We start from the raw sequence: 24,714 nt of genomic DNA, 5'->3' as shown, positions 1-24,714 counted from the left end.
TTTTTAAAATTAAAATTATTATATAATTAAAAACTAATTTATTATTGAATATAATATTAAAAATATAATTTAAATAGTTATTTTTAAAATTATTAATTTTTAATTAATATAATATTAAAAATAAATAATACTATTTTTTAAATTAGGATTAATATCATTATTTAATTAGAAAATTATTTATTATTAATACTAAAAATAAATAATATACTATTTCTTAAAATTAGAGTTAGTGTTTAATTAGAAATGAGACTTATTAATCAATAAATTAATAAAAAATTATAAAATTTAATATAAACTTCAATCTCATATGTCAAAAATAAAAGTATAATCAAAATAAAAATTTTATGCATTAGGAATTAAGCACACGTATCAAAAATATTTTAAGACTTAAAAAAAATATATATATATATAAAAGTAATAAAATAAAAAGTTTTCAGAAAAAGTAATAAAATAAAAATATATACTTTAAAATTTTAAAATTATTTTGTATTTACAACTTATATTAAATAAGAGCATATTCGGATCAGTAGAATTCTTTCCATAATATTTTAGTTTTGTGATTGATTAATGACACTCTAGTTTAGGAAGTAAAAAATATCGCAAAGAAAAAGAAAAGGAAGGAAAAATAAATGACTACAGTTTAGGAAAGAAAAAAAAAAATCCTTTGTTAAATGTGGTAGTAGAATAAATAAGAGTAGAAGAAGACTCGTGCCTTAGTTTCCCTCCTCTCTCAGGCACACGCGTCTTCTCTGTTTCTTTCTCCTCTTTCTCTTCTCTGTTCATATGCCAATGCATTGTCGTTTTTCGCAACTCTCTTCTTTCTTATTACATTATCTTTATTCTTATGATTATTTTTGCAGAGAGATTGACACAATCAAGGTACCCTTCTTCCTTTTTTCATCTTTCTTCCGATTTTCAAGTGGTCTTTGATGCATTTGTACAGTCAAACTCTTGTTACAATTTGATGCTCTGGGTTTTATTTGATGAAAGATAGTCGATTATCATCTTCTATGAATTTAATATGAAAAATTCTTCTTCTTTCTTTTTGAAGTTCATTTATTGGCATTTGATTGTTTTATGTGTTGATCATTAATTGATGAAAATCTTGATTTTGTCAAATTTTAGTCATTTTTAATCCAAGTTTTTTCTAGAATTTATTTTTTGAAGTTGATTTATCAATCTTTACTGGTTTTTGTTTACTTTAGAATCTGATTTTTATGTTTGCTGTAACACTGTTTCTTTCTTTGCCTTGAAGATTTAATCTTTCTAGGACAAGTACCTTTCAGTTGTTTCTTTTTTTTTTTTTTTCTCATGTCGAAGAAAAGGTTTCCCAGGAAACAAATAGATGGGGATTGAGTATCATTATCACTTACCTCTGGCTTATAACTTTCTGTATAAACAATTTTCTCAGGACATATAAAGTTTGTGACTTTACCAAAATTTACTTTTGAAAACATGGTTGATTATCAATATCTATTGTAGGATTGATTGATTTGATTATGTTTGTTTATTTTTCTTTTTTCAGGTTTCTTAGTAATACAGTACAGTGTCTTTTCTTTTTTTTGGAGAAGATCTGCAGCTTTTTTATTTAAAGGTAACTTTCTATCTGATTGGTGTTATGTTCAGCACTGTAAAAACCAATATCTGTTTACTTCACTTCAGTTCAAGAAATATTCGGAAGGGTCAAATATAGTGTCTTTCAAAAAAAAAAATCTTTTTTTCTTTTTTCTAAGATTTGGACTGTGTAAAGTAAAATATTGGATCTGGGTTTCTCTTACTTTCATGTAACATATCATATGCATGCAAAAGTTTTTGAAGTTTGTGCTAAAATGGATTATTCTTTTTGTGTTGCATTAAGTTATGTTACTTTAATCATGTTAGATTATGATATATTCTCTGTCACTTTGAACTAGAATATGATATATTCCTTATGCTATTTCTTTTTCCAGTTTCTTAGTAATATTTAAACAATTGGTCAATTGCTCAAGTTTTGTTATGCATATCAAATAGAGTTGAAAGTTTGACGTTTTTGTGCCTTTCATTAATGTTTCTTTTTGTCCAAAATCCTCTCTAATTTGATTGATGCTTTATTTTAACTAATTCTAGTTATTTTAAGCAATTTAATATAGTATTTGGGGTTTTCTCACTTTCTTATTGGATTTCTTGAAAATCCCTCAATAGATTTTATTGAGATGAGAAACGAGAAAATATCAGTACTTAAAAGCAAGGAATTTCTGAGTTTTCACTGTGAAGAAACTTTGTGAATGGCCTGCAAGTCATCAGGAAGGAGTTTTCCTGCTGATGCTTTTCCTGTTTGATAATACTTTCAATTTTCTCTTTGTTTATTGTGTAATTTGATGTTCCTTCTTAGAACTCGTTTAGATATGAACAATGTTTAGACCTACAGCACAATTGAGAAATAGAATACAATCTTGACAATCTTATATATTTGGATTTGTTTCGGGTAGATATCCCATGCATTTATCATTACGTGGTGTTTTCTTTATCTAACTCGTTTAATGTGTCTTGCAGTTCCCTGAAAACTAATTATGCAATTGTGTTTCTTTTCTCCTTGCAGATCTTCTCGGCAAGAATTTTCTTTCTTAGTTATTTTTTTTGTTATATAACAGAGACCTATAGTCATTGATGGCTTCAGCAGATCTTGATTCCTCCTGGCTATCTGCAGCCGGTGAATCAGTTGGTGGTTGTTTCAATATACATATGGTGGAAGTAAATTCAGCCGAAATTTTATGTGTGCAGGATTCCCCCACCGCTTCTGTATCATATAGCAATACTATACCAAAACCACCTCCTGTTCCTGATAAGACATTTTGTAGAGCCAATAACAGCAAAAGCATTTCACAATATTGCTCTGTCCCAAAGGAGATAAGAGACACATGGGATAGGTTATTCAAGGAAGGATATGGTGCAGATGTGTATATTATTACAGATAGCAAATCATATATACCAGCTCATTTCAATGTCTTGGTGAGTTAATTGATCTTCTTCTATGCATCCTGCAAAAATGTACAGACTACTGCTTGAGTAAAACATTTTTATTTGAAATAATTATAGTTAAAGGTAAATGGTGCCTGAATTTACAAAGGCTTCCATTTTTTCTGGGTATGGATACTGAAGGAAGTTTGGGATGCGCAGAAAGTCATAATTGGTGTCTCCAAAAATAAAGTATATTATGCCTTTTGTCTTCTTTATGAAATGAACTAGGAAGATAAAAGCGGCAGTATAAATGTATATATTTGAGTCTTTTGCTCTATATAAATATCTGAAATTTATATACTGAGTCAATGAAAAATTTCTGAATGGAATTTGGCTAAAGGAAGCTTCAACTTTGTCTTCGCAGAGTATTGCATCACCAGTCCTATGGAATCTTCTGCAGCAATCAAAAGTTAAGAATGGAGTCAGATTCATCAAAATTCTTGGTGTACCTTCTGAAGCAGTCTATGCATTCATTCGGTTTTTATACTCATCCTGGTACCTGGAAAAATCTAATTACCCTTATAATTTGTTACTGGTACTACAGAACTAATGAGAATTTGCAGTTACTGCACATTTGTATGTTGACAAAAAATTAATTTTATTGGACTGTATAAATAATACACAAGTTCTGCGACTCTGAAGCCTATCACTAGATTGTATTTGTGAGTTGAAGTATTTTTTTTTATTCCTTCTATAACCTATTGCAGCTTCGAGGAGGAAGAGATGAAGAAGTTCGTTCTCCATTTGTTGGTTTTATCACACTCGTACTCTGTCCCATCACTGAAAAAAGTTTGTGTGCGGCATCTGGAGCAGGGCTGGCTGACCAAAGAAAATGTGATAGATGTACTTCAGTTAGCAAGGAACTGTGATGCACCCCGGCTTTCCTTTATTTGTGTCCGTATGGTTGTCAAGGACTTCAAATTTATTTCATCAACCGAGGGTTGGAAGGTTATGAAGCGTGCTAATCCTGCTCTTGAACAAGAGCTTGTGGAGTCTGTCGTTGAAGCCGATTCTGTAAGTCAGTTCCTAATCTTTGTCTGGAGCAAAAAAAATTGTCCATATGGCTATTATATTATGTACTTAAAAAAGAAAATCATTTCTAGGTTCCTGAGCAATGATCTTTAGTATGCTGTCTTATTTATGTTGAGATGGAAAACTGGATGAACATGCATTTTTTCATGAATTTTGTTTCTTTAATTTTTTGACACACGAGTGAAGATCAGGAAGTTTTACGTAATGTATTGGTTTTGGAGTCCTATAATTTCTGCTTTATGGGAAATATACAATGAAATCTTTCCACCTATGTTTTGAAGTCACAAAGTTTAATTTTGCTTATAAATTCAGCTTATGGGAAATATTCTTGGTATTTCTAAATGCATTAAAAGAGAGCGCAATTTGATTGATATCTAAACATTTTGCATTTAGTACTGGTTATCAGTTGCGTTTTCTTCTATTTGTGTTCCCATGTGCATCTTCCCATCTTCTTGCCTTCAATTCACTTTCAGAGTTTTATGGTTGTGGCAATTTTTTTTTTTTTTAAATTATGTACACTAAACTCTACATTATCCTTAATATCTCGGAAATATTCCGCTATAGTTAGGGTAGTTAAGCCAACTGTCATACAAGCTCCCGGGGGTTTGTTCATATGACCATAGACTAGAGCTACTTTTGTTTCTGCAATATCTTCTTCATTAATTATTCGACCCAGGAAGTGGGATCATGGTTTTACTTGTTCATGTCAGCGAAAACAAGAGAGGTTGAGAAAAATGGAAGAGAAAAAAGTGTACTTGCAACTTTATGAGGCCATGGAGGCCCTCTTTCACATTTGCAAGGATGGGTGCAGAACGATTGGTCCTCGTGACAAAGTGCTGAAAGGAAGCCAGGTCACATGCAATTTTCCTGCTTGCAAAGGGCTTGAGAATTTAGTCCGACATTTCTCCAATTGTAAGACTCGAGTTCCCGGTGGATGTGTTCACTGCAAACGCATGTGGCAACTTCTTGAACTACACTCTCGTTTGTGCAATGAGCCAGATTCTTGCAAGGTTCCACTTTGTAGGTAAGCATGAAATTTATGTACACCACCTTGGGTCTATGCCATTTAAGTTCTTAAGATTCATAAAACGGACTTAGATGACTGCGGAACTAAATACAGAGATTAATACAAGAAATTCTGAATTCCTTGACTTTTTCTTTTTTCTTTCTGAGATGATTGGAGATTATATTTTAATGGTATTTGCAACATCAATATATCCTGAGGTATAAAGTTGCAGGAAGAAATTTTTAGAAGGCAGCTGATTACATAAAGTAGTCAACTGCAGTTTGTTACCAGAATGCTATTGCATGGATGTTAGCAATAACAAATTTGTCTTGAATAGCATATTATACTGGATCTTTGATTTGGTTAAAATGCTTAGTACAAAAGGTCGGCCACTTAAGTAACCAATTACTGTTTGGTAATGGAAGGTTGCATTGCAGACTGGTTTTGATCAGTTATCCATCTAGGTAGAGCTGGATTAGTCTATAAGATCAAATCTGCAACGGTTTGTGAAGGAGTACATTCTAGGATTTGTGACTAACCTATTAGGTTCATGTGGTGCTTTTACTGGTCCAGACGACAATTAGTGTAATAATATGGTTAATAATAATACATTGATAGTTCATCTTCTAAATTGAACTTTCAATTCGTTCTTTTCTTTCTTGCTTGTTGCATTTCTGAGCATGGGTGGTTTCCCATAGCAAACATTAGAATTTGGTTTAACTCATTAGAAAACAAGGGATTAAATAAACACCTCATTGTATTCCATGATAGCTTGTTGATATTCTCTTTTCTTGTTAACAGACATTTCAAGGAAAAAATGCAGCAGCAGACCAAGAAAGATGAAGCTAGGTGGAGACTACTGGTTGGCAAGGTGATAGCAGCAAAGGGAAACCTGGGTCCATTAACAGCTAGGCATATGGGTTTAATCATGAGCCGCTGAGCTCTTGAATTTATTTACCTTGTGCCTTCTGCAATGCCAATTGTAAGAAATAATGGGAACTGTAACATAGAAACAATGATGATAAAATGGCAAGAATATATTCATTCTGTTTAATCCGTTTTTCTTTTCATCATCTTCTATTTATATATTATATATAGCAAGCATCCAATCTGCGTCACCATTGTTTCAACTGCTGGATTAGGGCTAGATCATATTTTGGCAACTGGGAGGTTTTTGAGGTCTTTCATTTGAAATCTGAGTGTCATATGTGGGTCAAAACTCTGAAAAGCGTTTATGTTTGAAGATATGACAATCTCAGGCTGAGAGAAATCAGAGGCGGCTCGTCACGTTATAGGGTCGAGTACAAGTACAAGTACTAGGAACAAAATGTTGTACAAAGGTTATGTCGCAAGCAGGATTGCATGAAATTTGTCAAAGACTGCCTGCAGAATGGGATTTCATTGCATCTCCAAATAAAAGCCCCAATACATGTAGGCCCTTTTAAGCATATTGTTTGAATAAAAACTCAGAAACTAGGTGAAACGGATTGGAACTTACTCCAGACCATGTATTTTATACTGGTGATAGAACCTGAAATGAAGAAAAGGCAAATTCACAGGAAATGCTTACAAATAGGGCTGTGCCAACGCCACCAGTAGCAGCAATCTGGTTCTCTTACTGCTGGATACAACTGAACAATTCTCACTAACAGACATATACATGGCGCAATAGTCTGCAATATCCACGTATACATGGATCTGTCAAGAAAAAGCAAAATTGACAAAACATGAAAAACCTCAATCATCCCTTGTAATGAAAAATAAACAGAATAATGCTTACATAGCCCTTAACAAGATCATGACAAAATATATTCAATTGATCATAGAAGTTTTGTTGTTTTTCAAAATGGAACGTTACATGATCCCTAAAAATCCAAAAGCGGCATGATAGTACATCATGATTTAATTATAGGAGAACATTAAGCCTGAATCTTCTCCTCTTGTATGATATCGCATTGCTACGCCCCATCTGCTAACGTCCTCTTTGTTGTACTAATGTACAGAACTGCACTTAAAAGAAAAAAGAATTATTTATATTTGCATATTAATAATTGCCACAATAGCTGAAGTGGTGGTACTTGCTAGACAAATTACTTACCATTATTTCCTCGAATAAAAGCATCACCATATTTGTTCTTCAGTTGCCCATTCACATATTCTTCAGTTTGTTCCATTGCTATGTTCATATATCCATCTAGACAAGCTAAAATACCTGCACAAGAGTATAACTATCAAGAAATCCTGCTCATTAAGGTCAGCATGTAAACCAACTACCAATACACCAATATTATCAAACCCAAACATTATCTTCCTTCTCCTTCCCCAAACCCAGACCCCAAATCCACAAACCAAAAAGAAAAAAGAAAAGGAAGGAGAAGAAAAATCCCCTTCCTCCTAGATCTGCACATCCTTCAGTTACAATTAAAATGTACATTGAACAAAAAGACAAACCAAATCCTTTCATTTGAAAATAACTGAAGGATTATTCCTTGGTGGATGACAGCTATTTTTAACTAATGTCATGAGATCCAAGGCTAGAAACTGTCTGATCTTAGTTTTGTCATTATTTTTCACTTTGTCATTAGATCCAAAATTAGAAATTCTGATACTCGAACACATATATGTACGAATATGTACTTTTAGATATCTAGCAGCCATTAGGTCCATTAATCAAAATTGTTTCATGGTTTGCAACATATCAGAAAAACGATGATAATGCATGTCCTCTTGAATGGGTTACAAATAGTTCTTCCCTCAATTTTACATAATTCAAAGAAAATCAAGCAAGAAACAAAGAATCAGTGCTTGTATAGCTCGAGTCTTGTATCAATTGTAAGATGACTAATTCAATATTTGGTTTCTCTAATACAGTGAGACTTAAGTTAATTGAACAATAACACAAACAGTATGCAAAAATGTTGATAAGAAGTACAGAAACAAACTTATGTCCCTTACATGATACTTCTACTAAGTTTTGTTATTTGATATCTTTTCAATCACAATATTTTTTGTGTTCTTCAAGCAGCATAATGCTTTGTTGAAAGAAATTTGACACCTATCTGTCATGCTCCGCCTGATTCTCTTTATCATACTAGTAGTACTGTCATGCTACCAGAAGACAAAAAAGACCACAGTAGGCCTTTCATTACAGATAAACAATCACAACAGGCCAACCAAAGCTAAATGTGGATAATATCTAATATTATCTAATTGAAACTTGAAAAAGAAAATCTACTCATCATGCCCAAAAATATATACTAAGCTACTACTGAAACGAAACACGTTTGCATTAAATATGTTAATGAAAAACAAGTAAAAAAATAACTTTAACAGATTAAAAATGAAAGAGGCAAACCTCGATAATCAACACCGGAGTTCAATTTGACAACAACGGGACGCCCACGAATCGACTTGAGAAAGTCAGCAGGGGTTTTTGTGGTTGCTGACCCTTTCTCTCCACCTCCACTCATCTCCCTAGATTTATCTACAAATAGTTAAGATCTTATAAGCTACCCTTCAAGAGGATGCAAACAGAAACAAGCATATTATAACCTAGTTGCATATAAAAACAACACAACTTAAAGGAAAAAAAAAAGTGAAACAAATCATATGCACTAATTAAACACATGTAATTGAAAAATTTTCCCCAATAACTCCAAAAGAAGACAAATTTCCTTTTTAAACATATGTTAAAACAGTAAAACAGAACCCAAAAGAAAAAAAAAAAACTACTGCTATCAGATTACAAAAGAAAAGGAAAGAAAAAAGGAATAAAACACTAATAACACATAAATTACAAATAAAAACAATAATTACCATAAACAGGAGATTAATCGAGCACTTGGTTATGCAAGCTTAAAATAACCATAATCCTTGGATATTATTCTAAAATAAATCCATAATTAGCCAATGAGACGAAAATGAAGCTAATAGTAAAACTCAGAAACTGCAGTTATTTCCATTCAAACAAGCCCTTAAGTTCCACATATACAGCAAGATTCAAGTAAATATATAAATTAACAAAAAACAGAAGGAAAAGAAAAAGAACTGAACGGAATAGAGAAAATTTGGATTGCAAAACAAGGGTTTCTTTGGCGCTTACCTTTCGAATTTCTTTTCTTTTTCTTTCTTTTTTATTTCGGTTCGGTGGTTTCTGAATTCTGACTTTGATTTTGGACGCCGGTAGAGAGGGGATTTATATTTATACTAACGCTGTCGTTTTGTATTCGTTTAAGAACGAGTCCGTATATGTCTTTTGGGCTTGGGCTATCACTTAAAACCTATTCACAGGGCCGGGTATCATTTTAATGGGTTGTTTACCCGATTCCCCTTTTTTAGCAAGTCAATAGCACTTAGAAAAGTAAATATTTACAAAAATCTCTTTTTGACTTTATTCTTTTTTGCAAAAATACGCTCTTAGTTTTTCACTTCCATTTCACGTGTTCTGAATCTTCTCAATACTAATATTTCCATTTCAAATGCTTCTATTGTTCTAGAGAAAAGCAATTCTTTTTGACATTTTTTTATTTTTTCTCTTTATTTATTTATTTTTAAATCTTAAAAATTATTCATTTTTCTTATACTTTTTTCTAAATCTATATTATTAATATAATTATATTTTTTTAATTAGCTGAAATTTTTAGTTAATTATATCTTTTTTAAATAGCTGATATTTTTAGTTAACTAAATAATTTATAAATTAAAATGTGATGAATAATTAAATTTATAAATAAAAAATAATTAATTACTTCACCGGCTGTCATATTTTTAGAAAATTAAAAATAAGTGTTACAATTGTTTCAGATATAATATTTTAATTCAAGAAAAATTATTTAAAATTTCAATTTAATAAATAAGTAAGTTATAAAAAGTATTTCAAAACAAATAGTGATTAAATCTTAAAGTAATAAATATCTTAAAATAAAAAATTAATATATCGATATATTTTTTATTGTTTTTTTGACAATTTTTTTTAATTAATTATAAAATTGATTATATTATTTTATAATTTCTCTATCGTCATTGTTTTATTTTTTTTTATCTAATGACACGAAAATTTATACAAATTATTTTTTAGTTGTAATCTTGACTTTAATATTTTTCTCATTAACAAAATAAATAAAAAATAACTATAATCAAATATAAAATAAGATAATTTAAATATTAAAAAATAATTTTTTTTAAAAAAATAATTTCGAATATTTCGAATCTTCTTCAACATGTAAATAAACAGTTCAAAGAACTTAAAACTATTTTTTCAACAAAAAACTAATTGCTAATATTCTAGATTGTCTTCAACAAATAAATAACAATTTAAAGAAAGAAATTAAAAACACTTTTTCATATATCTTAAATCAACCAAACATCAACAGAATCATTTAATTATATAAAGACTTAAAATAAATAAAAAAAGTATAAAAAATTACATAAAAATTCATAACGGAACTGTAAATATTGTCCAAAATTAGAAGAATATATATATCAAAATAATTTCTTACAAAAAGTTTTAAAAAAGCTGAATTTTTTACAAAAAAATCAAACAAATTTTAAGAAAATTAAAATAATAATATTTATTTTATTTAATAAAGAGAAATGTAATAAGAGAGATAAAAAAAAAAGAGTGAGACCCATAAGAAAAATAATAACAGTTCAAAAAAATTGAAGACAATTATTCATAGATCTGAAAATCAACCAAATATAAACCAAACATTAATCAAATAACAACTAAACATCAACCAAACATCAACAAAATCATTCAAATAACTAGTTATATAACACAAAAAGCACTTATATTTGATTTTTGAAAAAATTATTTGGTTCTTTCCACACATTCATTTGGTCAAACATCTAAATTGTAAGATCTAATTCAATAAAATAGTTACATTTTTATAGTTTGATAATTTTGAGTTTGATTTATAATTTTGAGTTCATGAAATATAATGAAAAAAATTCAATAAGAATCAAGTATCATATATCTGAAATATATTAGTTATATACTTAATATATATTGTTTACTGTATATCTTAAAATTTCAAATAAGTAAAGGGTAGCATATAACTTATGAATAAAAGAAAAAAAATACAAATACTCATTTAATTTGTTTATTACTTTTCTTAAATAAAAATGATATATAAAAAGCTTGAGCTAATCGATTTTCATCTTTCTATATATATTTTATTGTTTACTTTTAAATTTGTTTATATACTTATTGTAAATATATACATATTGTATGCCTGCATATACCCATTAATTCTTAGTACACAAGTTTTGTACAATATATATATAAATAAAAAGTTATTTAATATTATTTGTTATAATTTTATAATAGATATTTATTAGGTGCCTCTATGTACTCACGGTAATACTTTTTGCTGTATACTGTAACTTTTAAAACTTGTTTTATATTTTGTTTTGAAACTTCTTTTTATAATCTATTAACCACTTTATATTTATTACATACATTTTTCTGAATTTTTCAGCAAATAAGTTTTGATTACTTACTTATCTTTAGATCTGAGAATTTAAATTTTTTAATTATCTTATTATATTTGTAAGTTGTTAAGTAAATCATACAATATATTTGTTTTGGAGAATTTTAATGTACTTTTTTTCAAAACAACAAGAAAAAAAATAAATGGATAAGATTGGATTACCTAATTGGATTCGAATTTGGTGAATGTATGTTGAAAAAACTTTCTATTCTATCGCTTCTGTTATTTATTGCAGATTTTATCGAAATTATATATTGTTTATTGGAAATTTCTTTTAGTGTAGCGATTTTATTTGAATTATTTATTGCGATTATTTGGCTTTTGTATCTGTTGTTTTTTAGTGAAACATACGTGTTTTTATACGGATTATATAGAAGTAAATTTTTCGGTTTTTGAGTGTATTTTTATAAGATTTTAAAAATGAAGATATAAAAGTTAGATACCTTTTATATTCAGGTATTGTTTTTCCTTTAATTTACTCCGAAGGAACTAGACTGACTTATGAATTGAAAGTAATTTTAAGAAATTAACTATTTTTATGTGAAATATTATATATATATATATATATATATATATATATATATATATATTTATAATTATTTAGTAACATAATAGTTTTATTTATCATTTTATTATAAGTTAAGAAAATTAATTTTAAATATTATAAAGTTATTTAAAGGAAATTTTCATCTTTTTATCAATTAAGTCTTTTTATTTTTTTCCGCACCTAACTAAACTATATATATATATATATATATATATATATATTAATTTAGTATTTTAATCCAAATAAAATAGGTACTTGTTTCTTCTTTTTATTATGTATAATTAAGTATTGATATAATTTAAAATACTAATATTTTTTAATAAGATAGCATCTACTTTTTCTTTAAAAAAAAAAGAAGAAAAGATAGCATCTAACTATGCATTATGGAGCCTCAAGAGATATTAAGAACTTATTGCTAAAAAAATGTTAATTAAATATAAATTGAAAAAGATACATATACTTTTTATTTATTAATAAATTTTGTATTAGATATCTGATATATCATAAAAATTGGTTGGTTTGATATAATAATGTTAGAATAAAAATTATAAAATATTAAAAGCATTTTGAAATGTAAAATTTAAACTGAAAAGGCACGAAATAATAAATTATCTATTTTCTTTTTATTACTCTCACCTCTTTTATATGATAAAATGAGATTTAAAAAAAGATATTGCTACGAATTTTACATTACATGATATCATATTAAATTAAAGTATTAAATTGTTTATTTAATTCATTTAATTACTTTCCAATAAACCAGCAAAGTCCAATTTCTCAGGAATATTAGCAAACCAACCGGACAAGAGCTTCTGATTCTCCTATAGCACAGTCGATCTTAAAAACCTCATGACTTTTCCTAATTTTGTAGCAGAAACAAAAAAATCAAGAGCATCATCATAAATTACTGAGTCCACACAACAATCATGAAACCCATCTTCTCAAAATTACATAAAAGCAATACCCTCTTTGCCAATTCATGGAAACAATTGAAACCCACTTCAAATTTCTCAAAGCAGTCAAAACCCATATTGGAAACCGCATTATATGATCCAATCCCTTGCCATTTCATTCGAAGGAGATGTTTTTCTTCCAATGAAATTCCAGACCCACAAAATGTTACACAAAAGGTTTCAGCTTTTACTTCTCCAAGTGAGAGTACAGCTCCAATTGATGCAGGCTCTTCCATCAGAAAACCTATTAGTTTGTGGCCAGGAATGTACCATTCACCTGTAACTAATGCTTTATGGGAAGCAAGATCAAGCATTTTTGAAAAACCTGCTGCTGATTCACCACTTGATGACAGTTCAGAGAGTGAATTGGTAACAAAAACGCCTTCAAGGAGTAGGACTGTCATTCTTTATAACTTCTCTTCTGATTTTGTACTCAGAGAGCAGTATAGGAACCCTTGGAATGAAATTAGGATGGGGAAATTAGTTGAAGATCTTGATGCACTTGCTGGTACCATTTCCTATAAGGTAATAATGTCTTTTCTCAAGGTGTGTTTTTGTTGGTGTTGTTGCCATCCCCTTTTAGTGAATTGGGTTTTACTAAGAACTGAATTTTAGTTATTTGTTTGGAAAAGATAATGACTTCTACTCTAGATTTGGCTGGCTGGTGTTGCTTGGATGCTATTTGGTCTATGATTGATTTGTCATTTCTCTATTTCCTGTTAAAGATTTTGTTATTTGACGACATATCAACTGTCTAGCATTGGAACTCTCTGTCCAAGGTTATTGCATTAGATTACCATAGTCTTTCATTTCTTTTTGTTCATCGACTGCTTGATGTGTTCATTATTTTTAATCACTAGTTCACTTGTTGGCCAGCACTGCTGCAATGAAGATGGTATGACAAGGCCTATTTTATTGGTTACTGCTTCTGTTGACAGGATGGTTCTTAAAATGCCAATCCGTGTTGATGCTGATCTTAGAATAGCTGGTGCTGTTACATGGGTTGGGCGGTCATCCATGGAGATTCAATTGGAAGTAACTCAATCAACAGAAGGTACTAGGTCAATGATGGGTTGTTTGTTTCTTTTACAAGCTCGAATGTGATTGGTTCAATGTTTTTTTTGAATTATGGCACTTGCTTGATCATTTATATGGTCTTCTGCGCCTGTATTCGTCATCCTTAATTGAGGGTGATTGCCAGCGAATAAAATTTAGGGTGTGAATCAGTGAACAATCTTTATTCTTTCTTTATATAATATGGAGGTATTGGAATAATTCCTGCAAAATAGAGATATTCATTCTGCTAATGACTGCTTAATGGTAGAAATAACTATTGGTCATTTCTGTTGCTTTGTTCTCATGGGCACAAACACGAGAGACTACTAAATACTAATCTGTGTTTAAGCACCTAATTTTAACTAAAATGTTTCCTTGGAGAAACTACTAATGAGAAAGTATTAGATCATATCATCACGTGACTCGTGTATCCTAATATATTCTCAGGAACAGCTTTCTTTTTTCCGAGATAGCAATCCTAGAAACTGCTACTGTTGGTATAATCTTTTAATTGACTTTTATGCTCCTACAAAAAATTCTCTCTCCAGTGATATTCTATTCTTGCAATAGACTACATTGTGACTCTTGACTATTGACAAAAAACAGAACTGAATTCTGCTCTTGTGATTTCATGACATTAATGTCTTATTTAACTTAGAAATTTTCCTCCTATTTCTGTAAAAGTTTAGCAATGTTTTGAGTATGAAAACTTGTTTTGCAGGGACTCCCAATCCATCTGACTCACTTGCTCTTATAGCAAACTTCACATTTGTGGCTCGTGATTCAAAGACTGGGAAATCAGCTCCTGTTAACCGGATCTCACCGGAAACTGAACAAGAAAAATTGCTCTGGGAAGAAGCAGAAGAAAGAAACAAAACAAGAAAACAGAAGAGAGCAGAAAGTAAAATAGATACTGAGAATAGGGACATGGAAAGGCTCAACGCATTGCTCGCCGAAGGCCGGATCTTCAGTGACATGCCGGCATTGGCAGACAGAGATAGCATTCTTATAAAGGATACTTGCCATCAGAACTCTTTGATCTGTCAACCACAGCAAAGGAACATTCATGGTCGAATTTTTGGTGGATTTCTAATGCGCAAAGCATTTGAGCTGGCCTTTTCAACTGCTTATGCATTTGCTGGTGCAGCACCACGCTTTGTTGAAGTTGATCATGTTGATTTCTTAAAACCTGTAAGTTGCAACACTTTTAACTAAAAGCTTCACGCAATTTTTAAGAACTACTTCAAATAGCACATACAGCAAACAAAAGACAGAGAACTGAATATTCCATGGATCCTTCTGAGTGCATTTTAGTTATTTTGTTGTGGTATGCTCTCTTTTCTTTCTTTTGTCAGCAAGATGCAATTTACATAATAATGAAATGTGAAGCCCATTTTAGGATGGAAGATATTTTGCTAATCAGCTTCCTCCTATTTACTATTCTACTCGTCATGCTGATGTAGATTTACCAAAAGAGATGCTAGTATATATTATTTTCTCATGTTGATATCGATTCACCAAAAATTGGCCAGAAATATGTCAACAGTCAAAAATCAAAATTTTTATTTTTGGCGATTGTTAAATTTGCTAATGCTAATAGGATTTAGAATTTGTTTGATTGATGCAGGTAGATGTTGGAAATTTTCTTCGCTTGAAGTCCTGTGTTCTGTACACAGAGCTTCAGGACCCTGCTAGACCACTGATTAATGTGGAAGTCATAGCTCATGTTACAAGGCCTGAGCTAAGGTCCAGTGAGGTAAGCACCTGAATTCAAATGGAAAATAAGCTAATGGTCCTGCAGAAACGAGTCATATTTTAGTATTCAAAATTTGTAACCAGTGCAGGTTTCCACATGTAAAATAAATTCAGAACATTTTCTTTTCCCTGTTGAAACGCATGAATTCACAAATCCGAAATAGAACACCAAGAGTAGCATGTGAGAAATAAAGTGATTCCAGAAATAGCCCTTCAGATACTTGTATTGGCCACAGAACTCGTTAGCTGCCTCTAATTCCACTGAAACATAGTGCTTTATGTCTTGTAAAGTTGAATTGGAACAAAATTGGATAGTTCTCATTTCTTCCGGTTCTAGATCACTTGTGAAAACCAACTGCTTTTCATCTTCTATGCAAGTTCTGTCACAATGCTTAAACATCATAATTTTGTTTCGTTGCATGCAATGCAATTTGATGAACAGGTATCTAACAAGTTCTACTTCACATTCACCGTCCGTCCTGAGGCCATTAAAGATGGATTAAGGATTCGGAATGTTTTTCCAGCTACAGAAGAAGAAGGGCGCCGAGTGCTTGAACGTATGGATGCTGAGAATTCCCAGATTGCAAAATCATGAAACAGATTTTGCTATCATGTTTTTCTTCTAGAATTAATTTAAACTTCCTTGTATTTAAATGGTAAAATCTCCTCGGAAGAATTAGTGGGCGCAAGATGTGATAACAAGAGGCTTTTTTTTTTTTTTAACATCCAGTATCCGTGCATGGATATTTCTTAATTACTTTCGTTTTAAATATCCTAACATGGATCTTTCTTTTTTCTTTTGTCTTTGTTGATACCATAAAGTTGCAGGATTCTTACCGAAGAAGGCAAAATTCCTGAATACACCAGTGAAAATCAGGATCATGTATAATGAGAACAACAGAGTTCAAAACTTCAGTATACCACCAATAGCAATTCATGGCAGATGAATAAATACTCAAGCTGCACATTAACTTCCAGAGTTCCAAGGAGAATAATCTGCATTGGTTTACATGAATAGAAGTACCTTCTTAAGCTACTGCCCGTTAAACAGGAAACTTTAATTCAGCTTCTAACAAATTTACATGACAGATTCAACTATTCCAGCATTACTACTTTATTATGTCCCAACATAATTTGGTATATATTACATATGAAGTAAACAAATCCAAAATCTTGTAAGCCAGTATATTTAGGTACAAAAAGGAGAGGCCAACAAATGGACTCCAGGTTGAGAAGCTCAGTTCAGATCCTCCTTTTATGTTTACTGATTTTCTCACTGGCATGATGATCCCAGTGAAATTCAGCAAAAATGCAGTCATAAGGTGGAGATCAATCCTAGGATGCTAAGAAAAGGATGAACTTTCATCATCCGATGAGCTAAAATGCTGCCTTCCATTGAAAACAGGAAAAACTGGTGGAAGGTTTGAATTTATTGGCATAGGCCGCACTGAACTGTATATAGTTCTCTCATTGATCTTCCCAACTTCTTTGCACACCTGATCAAGAATGGAAAGGAAATCCCTTACCACCATAAAAATCCGGAATGGATGAGCTTCTTCCTTTGCTGAGTTTCCATGAAAATATTCTGTTATTTCCTTCACCAGAGAGAGTGCGAGTTTCTCCTGTGCTTGAATTCTTACAATTTCTTCCTCTGCCTTCTTCAAGAATCCGTTCGTTGATTCTGAAAACTTCCTGCTGCTCTCTTTCAGTGCAATATCTTCATTTAGTTTCAGAACTTCCTTAACTTTCATAATTCCAATCGCAAGCTTTGCAACTTCACTGCTAAGAATATCTGAATCCATGGCTGCAGCTTTCTTTACATTGGTGAGCTCTCCGCTCAAACCTGAAACAACTTGCAGGCCAATCTTCCTAAATTCAACATCATCCTGGAAGCTGGATTGTTGAGCTTTCTCAGCTGTTTGAATTTGATTAGGACCTGAAAGACGAGAACCTTCAGATCTGATGATCTCCTGTACAACAAAATGCAAAAGTGTAGTTTTCCCATCAGTTCCCTTAACATCAACCAGCTTAAGGAGTGTATCAAGCTTGAAGGCATGGGCATCGCCACGGTTGGTGCCAACATTCATGCGGTTCCCAGTCTTGAGCACTGCTTCCAGAAGCTTCAAGAACATTCTGCTGTTTCTTAATTCTTCACAAGCTGCCTGTAGTAAAAGAATGGAATGTGAGCAGCAGCTAGAAGATCAAGACATGAAAAAATTAAGTGCACCTCAAGCAGAAGAGATGATAATTAGCAAAAAAGATACACTCACTAGGAGAGCTGGATGATCAGTCAGGATAATTAATTTGTATCCATAACATGAAATATAGCAAACAGCTATATTAAAAGTCAATGCAACTCATGCTCTCTATATGTGGAAGTCAGCAGGCCATTGGTGATAATTTCAGAACTGAATAATGTCTGTTTATTTTGTTACTGTTATAGAATATTCCAAACATCTTGATGCTTCTTACATGTGATAGAGGTAGTACTTTGCTTCATTACATTAACCCAACATCCCACCCTAAATTACTTGGTGATACAATTTTGTCGTTGCTCTATACAATAACATCAGAAACTACACCAGAGCCAGTTGGCATCCAAACTCCATAGCATCTTAAGATCTCCTATAATTAGGAAGCTTTGTGAATTGCTAAAGTACAAGCATGGACCTTATGACTTGAAGTTAGTAGTCTACAGTTTTCCCCTGTGGTAGGCACAACCAGGTAAGGATGAAATATCAAGGAATAAAAACATGAAGTCACATACTTAGAAATACAATGGCAATTGGAGAGAACAGTAACAAGGGAGTAGAACAAGTAGAGGTTATAAGTACCAGAAGGGAGTTTTAGGTTAGACATGCAGTGGCATACACAAGCATAAAAGCATAGATACTAAATTCGTGTATTTGATAGGTTGCACCAAACTGCAGCTTAAGAATTTAGCACATGAAGCAACATCAGGAAGAAAAAAAGAACAATGATATCAATCAGCAGTGGTATTAACAGGTCAAGTTCATTAAAGTTTTGAAAGGGTCACAACTAATAAGACTAAAGCAGGACAAAAATGGGGAGGTACTATGCCACAAATCCTCAAGAAACAGAGTATTGCAAGTTCTAAAGCAAATTTCATTTCTCAACCTTAAACTTCAGAATTGTCCGAGGTTTTTTTATTAATCACCATCCATGATAGGAAAAAAGAACCTATAATGACATCAATAAGAAATAAGGAGCAACCACAATGGAACAGCTGAGCTCATACACGATTTGATGAGAGTGTCAAGTTGATTTAATGAGAGTGTCAAGTGTTGTATTAGAAAGATGAGCATTTGAAATTTAACACCCTCAATAAGCATCAAGCATGCATGCAAGAATAAACATTTACCTCCAGATTCTCAAAAGACCTCTGCAGGTATTCAACTTCTGATTCAAAGTTAGCAATATAAAGCATCGCATCAACTCTCTTAAATGCAAAAGGAATGTCAAGCACTGCCTTGAGAAACTTCTCTGCAGGGCCGAGCTTAAATGGTGATTCATCCTTATACTCCCTGAGTTTGCGTTCTTCTTCTTTAGTTGGAGCCATCTTTAATAAACTCTCAAGGAGCTCTGTTCCTAGTGTATCTGAGTTTCCTGTTACATCAAAGAGAATTAATCATTTTAGGACTGACCAAGATTCAAGAGAGACTCTACACTCCAGCAATCAAGAATGTTATCGGGTTTCTAGCTTTCAATTTATCTTTCCCTCTTGAATTGGGAATTGGAATAATCATGTTGTTTAGCCAGCAGCATTTGCATAAAATCAACCAAATTTCTAATTTTTCATATTTCTCCCCTTAAGTAATCAACAAAGAATTTTGGGTTTAAAGTACGTGCTTTCTTTCAGACTTTCGCTCATGCACATGATGACATAGGACATGGATAGGACTCTGCATGATCAAACCTACAGCATAATCTTTAAATTAATAGCATTAATTGTGACATCTTAATTGCGAGAAGCGAAGTTTTGAACATTTAACACTACCCATCAATCATGAAAAAAACAGGAATAATTTACACACTGAATAAGAAAACAACACTGGCAACATGGCATCCATTACGTTTACAAATTTGAATGCAGGGGATAAAAGTACAAGATTGATTCTAAAATGTCAAAGAAAGATCACATATAGATCACTAATTACCTTCCAAGAGGGCCTCGCATACTTCATCAATGGTAACATTAAGTGCCCTCAACAATATTGCAATGTTCTGAGACTTCTTCGAATCAAGCACACAATTCTCTTGGTTCGGCAATGGAAGAGACTGTCGCCGTCCATTATTATCTTTAACATTGAAATTAGAATGGTTTACCATAAATAAAGTCTCAATCATTTCCTCATTTAACCTGCAACCACAGCAACATTCTACAAACTTACAAAACCATCGCACGAATAACCAAACAAGGCATCAAAGAAGTACATCTCAATTCAAAAACTATTAATCCAAAATGACGGAAAAAAAAAACAATAGTAATAAAACAAGATTTACTAAATAAAGAAAAGCTAAGAGGGGATATCAGTATCTCACTGAAAAGAACTGGACTTAATCTGATCCCACACCATAGCCCGATCCGAGCTAGCTCTGACTTTATCCCAATGTAAAGGCTTCAACTTTGGTTTCATGGCCTCTTCGCTCCTCTCAATGCTTGCATTAATTTGGGTTTGCTCATTAACTAAAACTGGCATTGGACTCGGAACCAAAACTGGCCTTGAGGGAGTAACAAGAACAGGAGGACCTGAACTCCCAAAATTCACTTCCCTAGCCTGTCTCACCCCTTCCGGGATCTCCCAAAATCGCGGCGGCGGAGGCGGAGGAGGTGGTGGCGGAAGTTTAGTCGGGCCAAATTGTATACCAATACTCTCAACTCTCGTCAGAGAGGGCTTATTCTGCTCCGGCGAGTTCTGGGTATTCCCTGAATCTCTCCAAGACGGCGAGGAAGACAAAGATATGGAAAGCGGTGATCTTTTCACAGAATGAACTCCAGCAGCAGGAAAACTTAAGATAGTCTCAGGAGATTTAGATTTTGCACTTGTAGGACTCAAATTTGATGCTGGAGAGGGACTAGTAGCTATAGAAGTAGCTGGGGAAGAAGAATTAGAATAAGGATAAGACGCAGTTCTTGAATTAAAACTTGTAGAACCAAAATTATCTCCATGAACAACACCTCGAAACTCTCTTCTTGAACTTGACTCAACGCGAACTGGACTTTCTTGAATAGTCTCTTTGCGCCCTGATGAGCCTCTTGGAGAAAAGAACTCTTCTTCTTCATCATCAGTATCAATATTTGCTTGGTGATCATCAACACTATAGGACCCTATAAGTACTTCACCACTTCTATATGTTGGTGTATAGTTGTGTTTAGGCAATGGCGGCAATGGTTTTAGCTCTGGAGAACCAAGTTTCTGATACGGAGAGGATGATACGCCAATCCTAACACCAGCATTGCTCGAGTTTGTAACCTTATGATGGTGAGGTTCACTGATTCCACCACTTGTAGAGTTAACTAAAGTTCCCAGGTAAAGGAACTCTGAGCTTCTGTTGGGTACCCCAGGGCGGTTTGGAAGCTTTGGAGGCTTTGGAGAACCGTCGGAGGGGATGGTGTTTGGCGGGAAAAGGCGAAGGCTGTCAGATCGTGAGGTTTTGTCAGAGGTGGTGGTGGTGGTGTAGCGGTGGTTGTGGCGGCGGCGGGAGTAGAGGTAGATGGCTGAAATGGCAGTAAGAATGGCAATAAAGAGTAGAGAAAGGGAAATAGAGAGGGTGATAATGAGGTGGCGATGAGAGGTTTGGGAGGAAGGTGGGTGGGGGAAGAGAAGGGAGGAGATGTTGGCCGGGAAAGTGGATAGAGCGGAAATGGTAGGAGGTGGAGGTGGGGATGGGAGGGTAGGGAAGAAAGGTTTTTGAGGGATGTTTGGAGTAGTGGAGAACGGATATTTGGGTTGTGGTGGTGGTTGTGGAGACAGAGATGGTGGTTGTATTGGCGGGAAGGTGTTTGTTAGAGGGAAGAAAGGTTGGTGGAGGAGGTGGCGGTGGTAGGCAGCGGTGGAGGTGGTGGTGCTGGGGAGGAGGAGAGAGAAGAGAAGGAGAATGCGAATGGACATTTTAGTGCTAATGTCTGAAATTTGATGTCTTTGTCTTTCAGGAAGTAGAGAAGATGACCATATGATTATTATGGTTAATGCAGGTGGGGCAACTGATAGGGAGAGAGAGAAAGGAGCTGTTCATTCATTAATGGATGCTTGCTTGCAATGGAGTGAGAACTGTACATATCACTAGACAGAGAAGCAAATAGAATGTACTGCAAACAAAAAAGAAAAAAAAAGAAAAAAAAAAAAAGAGGAAAAGCTTTGTTCTTTGCAAGTAAATTAGAGGGAGAAACAAAGCTTTCAACCTTGATGGTAAAATGGTATTGTTTGTTGACAGAGAAAAGTTCTGTTCTTGGACTGAAATCCTCCTCACAAGAAAAGATAAGACAACAACCAAAACAAACCCTTTCTTCCTTGGTTGGTATGTTTAATGGGCTTAGAGAAAGAAATGTGCTTGAAGATAACCAAAATTCTTCAGCTTCTGATAGATTACTACAGAAAAGTGTAGAGAGAGAGAGACCAACCTAGAAAAATGTGAGGTCCAATAAGAGAATGTCTTTACGCATAGGTATGGAGAGAGAGAGAGAGAGAGAACCAGATGATGATGGTGGTGGTGGTGGGGAATGGAGGGAATAGTAGGAAGCAAAAGAAAATAATGGTAGTTCGGTCTTCAAAATAGAACATAACTACTAGAGTAGAGTAAACAGCATACAGCCATTAAACCATCAACACTGCTTCACCACTTCATTTTCAACTAAAACCATCATCATCATCAGAAAGATGATGCCGACAATAATTACAGGTTTACATACAGTAATCTGTGTATGTAACTGTGAAAGGTAAAAAAGATGTCAAAGGAAAAAGGGCCAAAGAAAGAGAGAGAAGATGATGTTGTGGAAGATAGAGAGAAGGAGAAGTTAAAAAAATCTCTGACACAATGAAGATGTTCATCATTGGGATTTGCAATTATTTTTCATTTCCATGGACAAAAGATTCTTCCTTACTGTTACTAAATAAATTTTTTCTTTTCTTTCTTTTATCTTTCAATCTATCAGAAAAAGTTACAGGGAAAGATGAGCTGTTTACAATTACAATTTGGATGGAGTGAGATGAAAAGATTCAATTTTTTGCACTTAAGAAAGCAATAAGGTTTTTGCTTTCAAATTCTGTCTCTTTTTGCTGTTTGAAAAGTGGTCTTTTTTTTATTTGGTTTATTATTAACAAAAGCAATAGACCTAAAAAAACCTTCGTGCAAATGACTAAAGCCTTTTTCTCTTTTTTTATTTTATTTTTTATTTTCCAGTGGGACTTGATTAGTTCATAGGAGAGGAATTTAATATTTGAAGGAGAGATGTATCCTTTTTTACTAAAAAATATTATATCTTTTATTCTTAATACTTTTTAAATATATATTATATTTTTATACTATAAATTTTAATAAATTGATAAAACAATATTTTTTAAGTCATTTAAGTAAATTATTAAATATATATTTTTAACTTTAATTAGAATTAGAAAAATTTAAATATGTTTGTGAATTTCATAATGTGTTATTAGATGATTTTATGTGTTTATATATATAAGAAAAAAATAACTTTCTAGATAGATTCAGTCTACTGTATCATTCATAGATAAAATTAATTATATAATTACATATGATATTATTTATTAATTATTATATCTGTATTACTTGATTTTTAATTATTATAATTAATAATAATAAATAGTTGAATCAAAATTTAATAAATAATACTACGTGTCACTAATATTGATTGATTTGTGAGTATAGCCAATTTGATTTACGAATTCATAATCTTTAGTATTATATATTTAATTTTAGATTTAATTAAGTTATATGATTGTTTATATTAAATTTTATTTAGTACAAACATTCTAATATATAGTATTATTAATTCTATTTTTTTAGCTCATGTTGGTACCATAATATAATCAATGAGATAAACTATTAAAATAATTATATTAATTAAATATACTTACCTCATATATAAAGCTATATCTTTTTAGTTTTTGTTTTATTTTGTTCAAAAAATCTTTAAATCATCTAATCTGTGCGGATTTGTTTTGCTTGAAGCACCATTTTTTATTTTCAAATATTAATTAGTTTCGTAATACTATTTTTTATATTAACTATTATTACTTGTTTATTGGATAAATTTTAGTGAGTTTTTTTATTGAAACTCATATATAATCATAATTCAAATTTATTATATAAATAAAAATAAAAATAAATTATTTTGAGCAAACAATCCCACCATATATAGACTTCTAGATTTTATTAGGAAGATATTTTTTTCCTGTTGGTAAACGTAATTGTTGTCGGTTTATGTATTTATCAATGAAGAAGCGCGATTATTATTGGTCTAAGTATTTATCAAATAAGTAATAAACAAAATATAACGAGTATAACATGAATTTGATGATTTAATCGGAGAAAAATTGTAATAAGATAATTTATTTTTAAAAAAATAGTATTAATATTAGAAATAAAATATTTAAAAATAATATGAATTTGACAAAACAATGAAATGAAGTCTGTTACTTGTATATAGAGTTGCATATAATATTATGTGAAGTAATATTTAAATTAAATAATAAATATAAAAAAGAAGATGAAGAAAATAATAAAAATAAAATAACTAAATTTATTTTTAAATAATTAAATAATAGATAAATAATAGTTTATGAAAATTGATGAAAAAAGTTTATGAAAGTTATTTATAAAATTATAAACTCTGTA

At 31.9% G+C, this 24,714-nt stretch overlaps 4 protein-coding genes across 5 annotated transcripts; 2 read left to right on the top strand and 2 right to left on the bottom strand.

Moving 5' to 3' along the window:
* The first annotated feature begins 695 nt into the window (after positions 1 to 695).
* LOC8261007 (BTB/POZ and TAZ domain-containing protein 3) lies at positions 696 to 6,089 on the top strand. The gene is made up of 7 exons (XM_048374996.1): positions 696 to 879; positions 1,526 to 1,594; positions 2,579 to 2,988; positions 3,362 to 3,492; positions 3,705 to 4,011; positions 4,740 to 5,053; positions 5,837 to 6,089. The coding sequence occupies exons 3-7, from the start codon at positions 2,647 to 2,649 to the stop codon at positions 5,973 to 5,975; spliced, it is 1,233 nt and encodes a 410-aa protein (XP_048230953.1). The 5' UTR covers positions 696 to 879; positions 1,526 to 1,594; positions 2,579 to 2,646; the 3' UTR covers positions 5,976 to 6,089.
* Positions 6,090 to 6,834: 745 nt separating this feature from the next.
* On the bottom strand, positions 6,835 to 9,289 carry LOC8261006 (sm-like protein LSM36B). Of its 2 annotated transcripts, none has more exons than XM_002534362.4 (4): positions 9,138 to 9,289; positions 8,391 to 8,519; positions 7,134 to 7,247; positions 6,835 to 7,040 (listed from the first exon to the last, which is right to left on the bottom strand). In XM_002534362.4, the coding sequence occupies exons 2-4, from the start codon at positions 8,503 to 8,505 to the stop codon at positions 6,994 to 6,996; spliced, it is 276 nt and encodes a 91-aa protein (XP_002534408.1). In that variant the 5' UTR covers positions 8,506 to 8,519; positions 9,138 to 9,289; the 3' UTR covers positions 6,835 to 6,993. The 2 variants fall into 2 exon arrangements, with proteins under 2 accessions (XP_002534408.1, XP_048230955.1); XM_048374998.1 differs by having other exon boundaries at positions 8,391 to 8,509; positions 9,138 to 9,209.
* A 3,543-nt stretch (positions 9,290 to 12,832) lies between these two features.
* Positions 12,833 to 16,634, top strand: LOC8261009 (acyl-coenzyme A thioesterase 2, chloroplastic-like). The gene is made up of 5 exons (XM_048374288.1): positions 12,833 to 13,551; positions 13,903 to 14,080; positions 14,804 to 15,273; positions 15,710 to 15,838; positions 16,280 to 16,634. Exons 1-5 carry the CDS (start codon positions 13,000 to 13,002, stop codon positions 16,430 to 16,432), a joined length of 1,482 nt encoding a protein of 493 aa, XP_048230245.1. The 5' UTR covers positions 12,833 to 12,999; the 3' UTR covers positions 16,433 to 16,634.
* A 147-nt stretch (positions 16,635 to 16,781) lies between these two features.
* On the bottom strand, positions 16,782 to 22,880 carry LOC8261008 (formin-like protein 2). The gene is made up of 4 exons (XM_002534359.3): positions 20,401 to 22,880; positions 20,016 to 20,218; positions 19,220 to 19,464; positions 16,782 to 17,999 (listed from the first exon to the last, which is right to left on the bottom strand). Exons 1-4 carry the CDS (start codon positions 21,969 to 21,971, stop codon positions 17,181 to 17,183), a joined length of 2,838 nt encoding a protein of 945 aa, XP_002534405.3. The 5' UTR covers positions 21,972 to 22,880; the 3' UTR covers positions 16,782 to 17,180.
* Between the last annotated feature and the right edge of the window lie 1,834 nt (positions 22,881 to 24,714).

This window comes from Ricinus communis, chromosome 1 (assembly GCF_019578655.1).
Source record: "Ricinus communis isolate WT05 ecotype wild-type chromosome 1, ASM1957865v1, whole genome shotgun sequence".
Taxonomy (NCBI): domain Eukaryota; kingdom Viridiplantae; phylum Streptophyta; class Magnoliopsida; order Malpighiales; family Euphorbiaceae; genus Ricinus; species Ricinus communis.
Note: the sequence above shows the minus strand (reverse complement) of the source record. Positions and strands in the feature narration are given on the sequence as shown.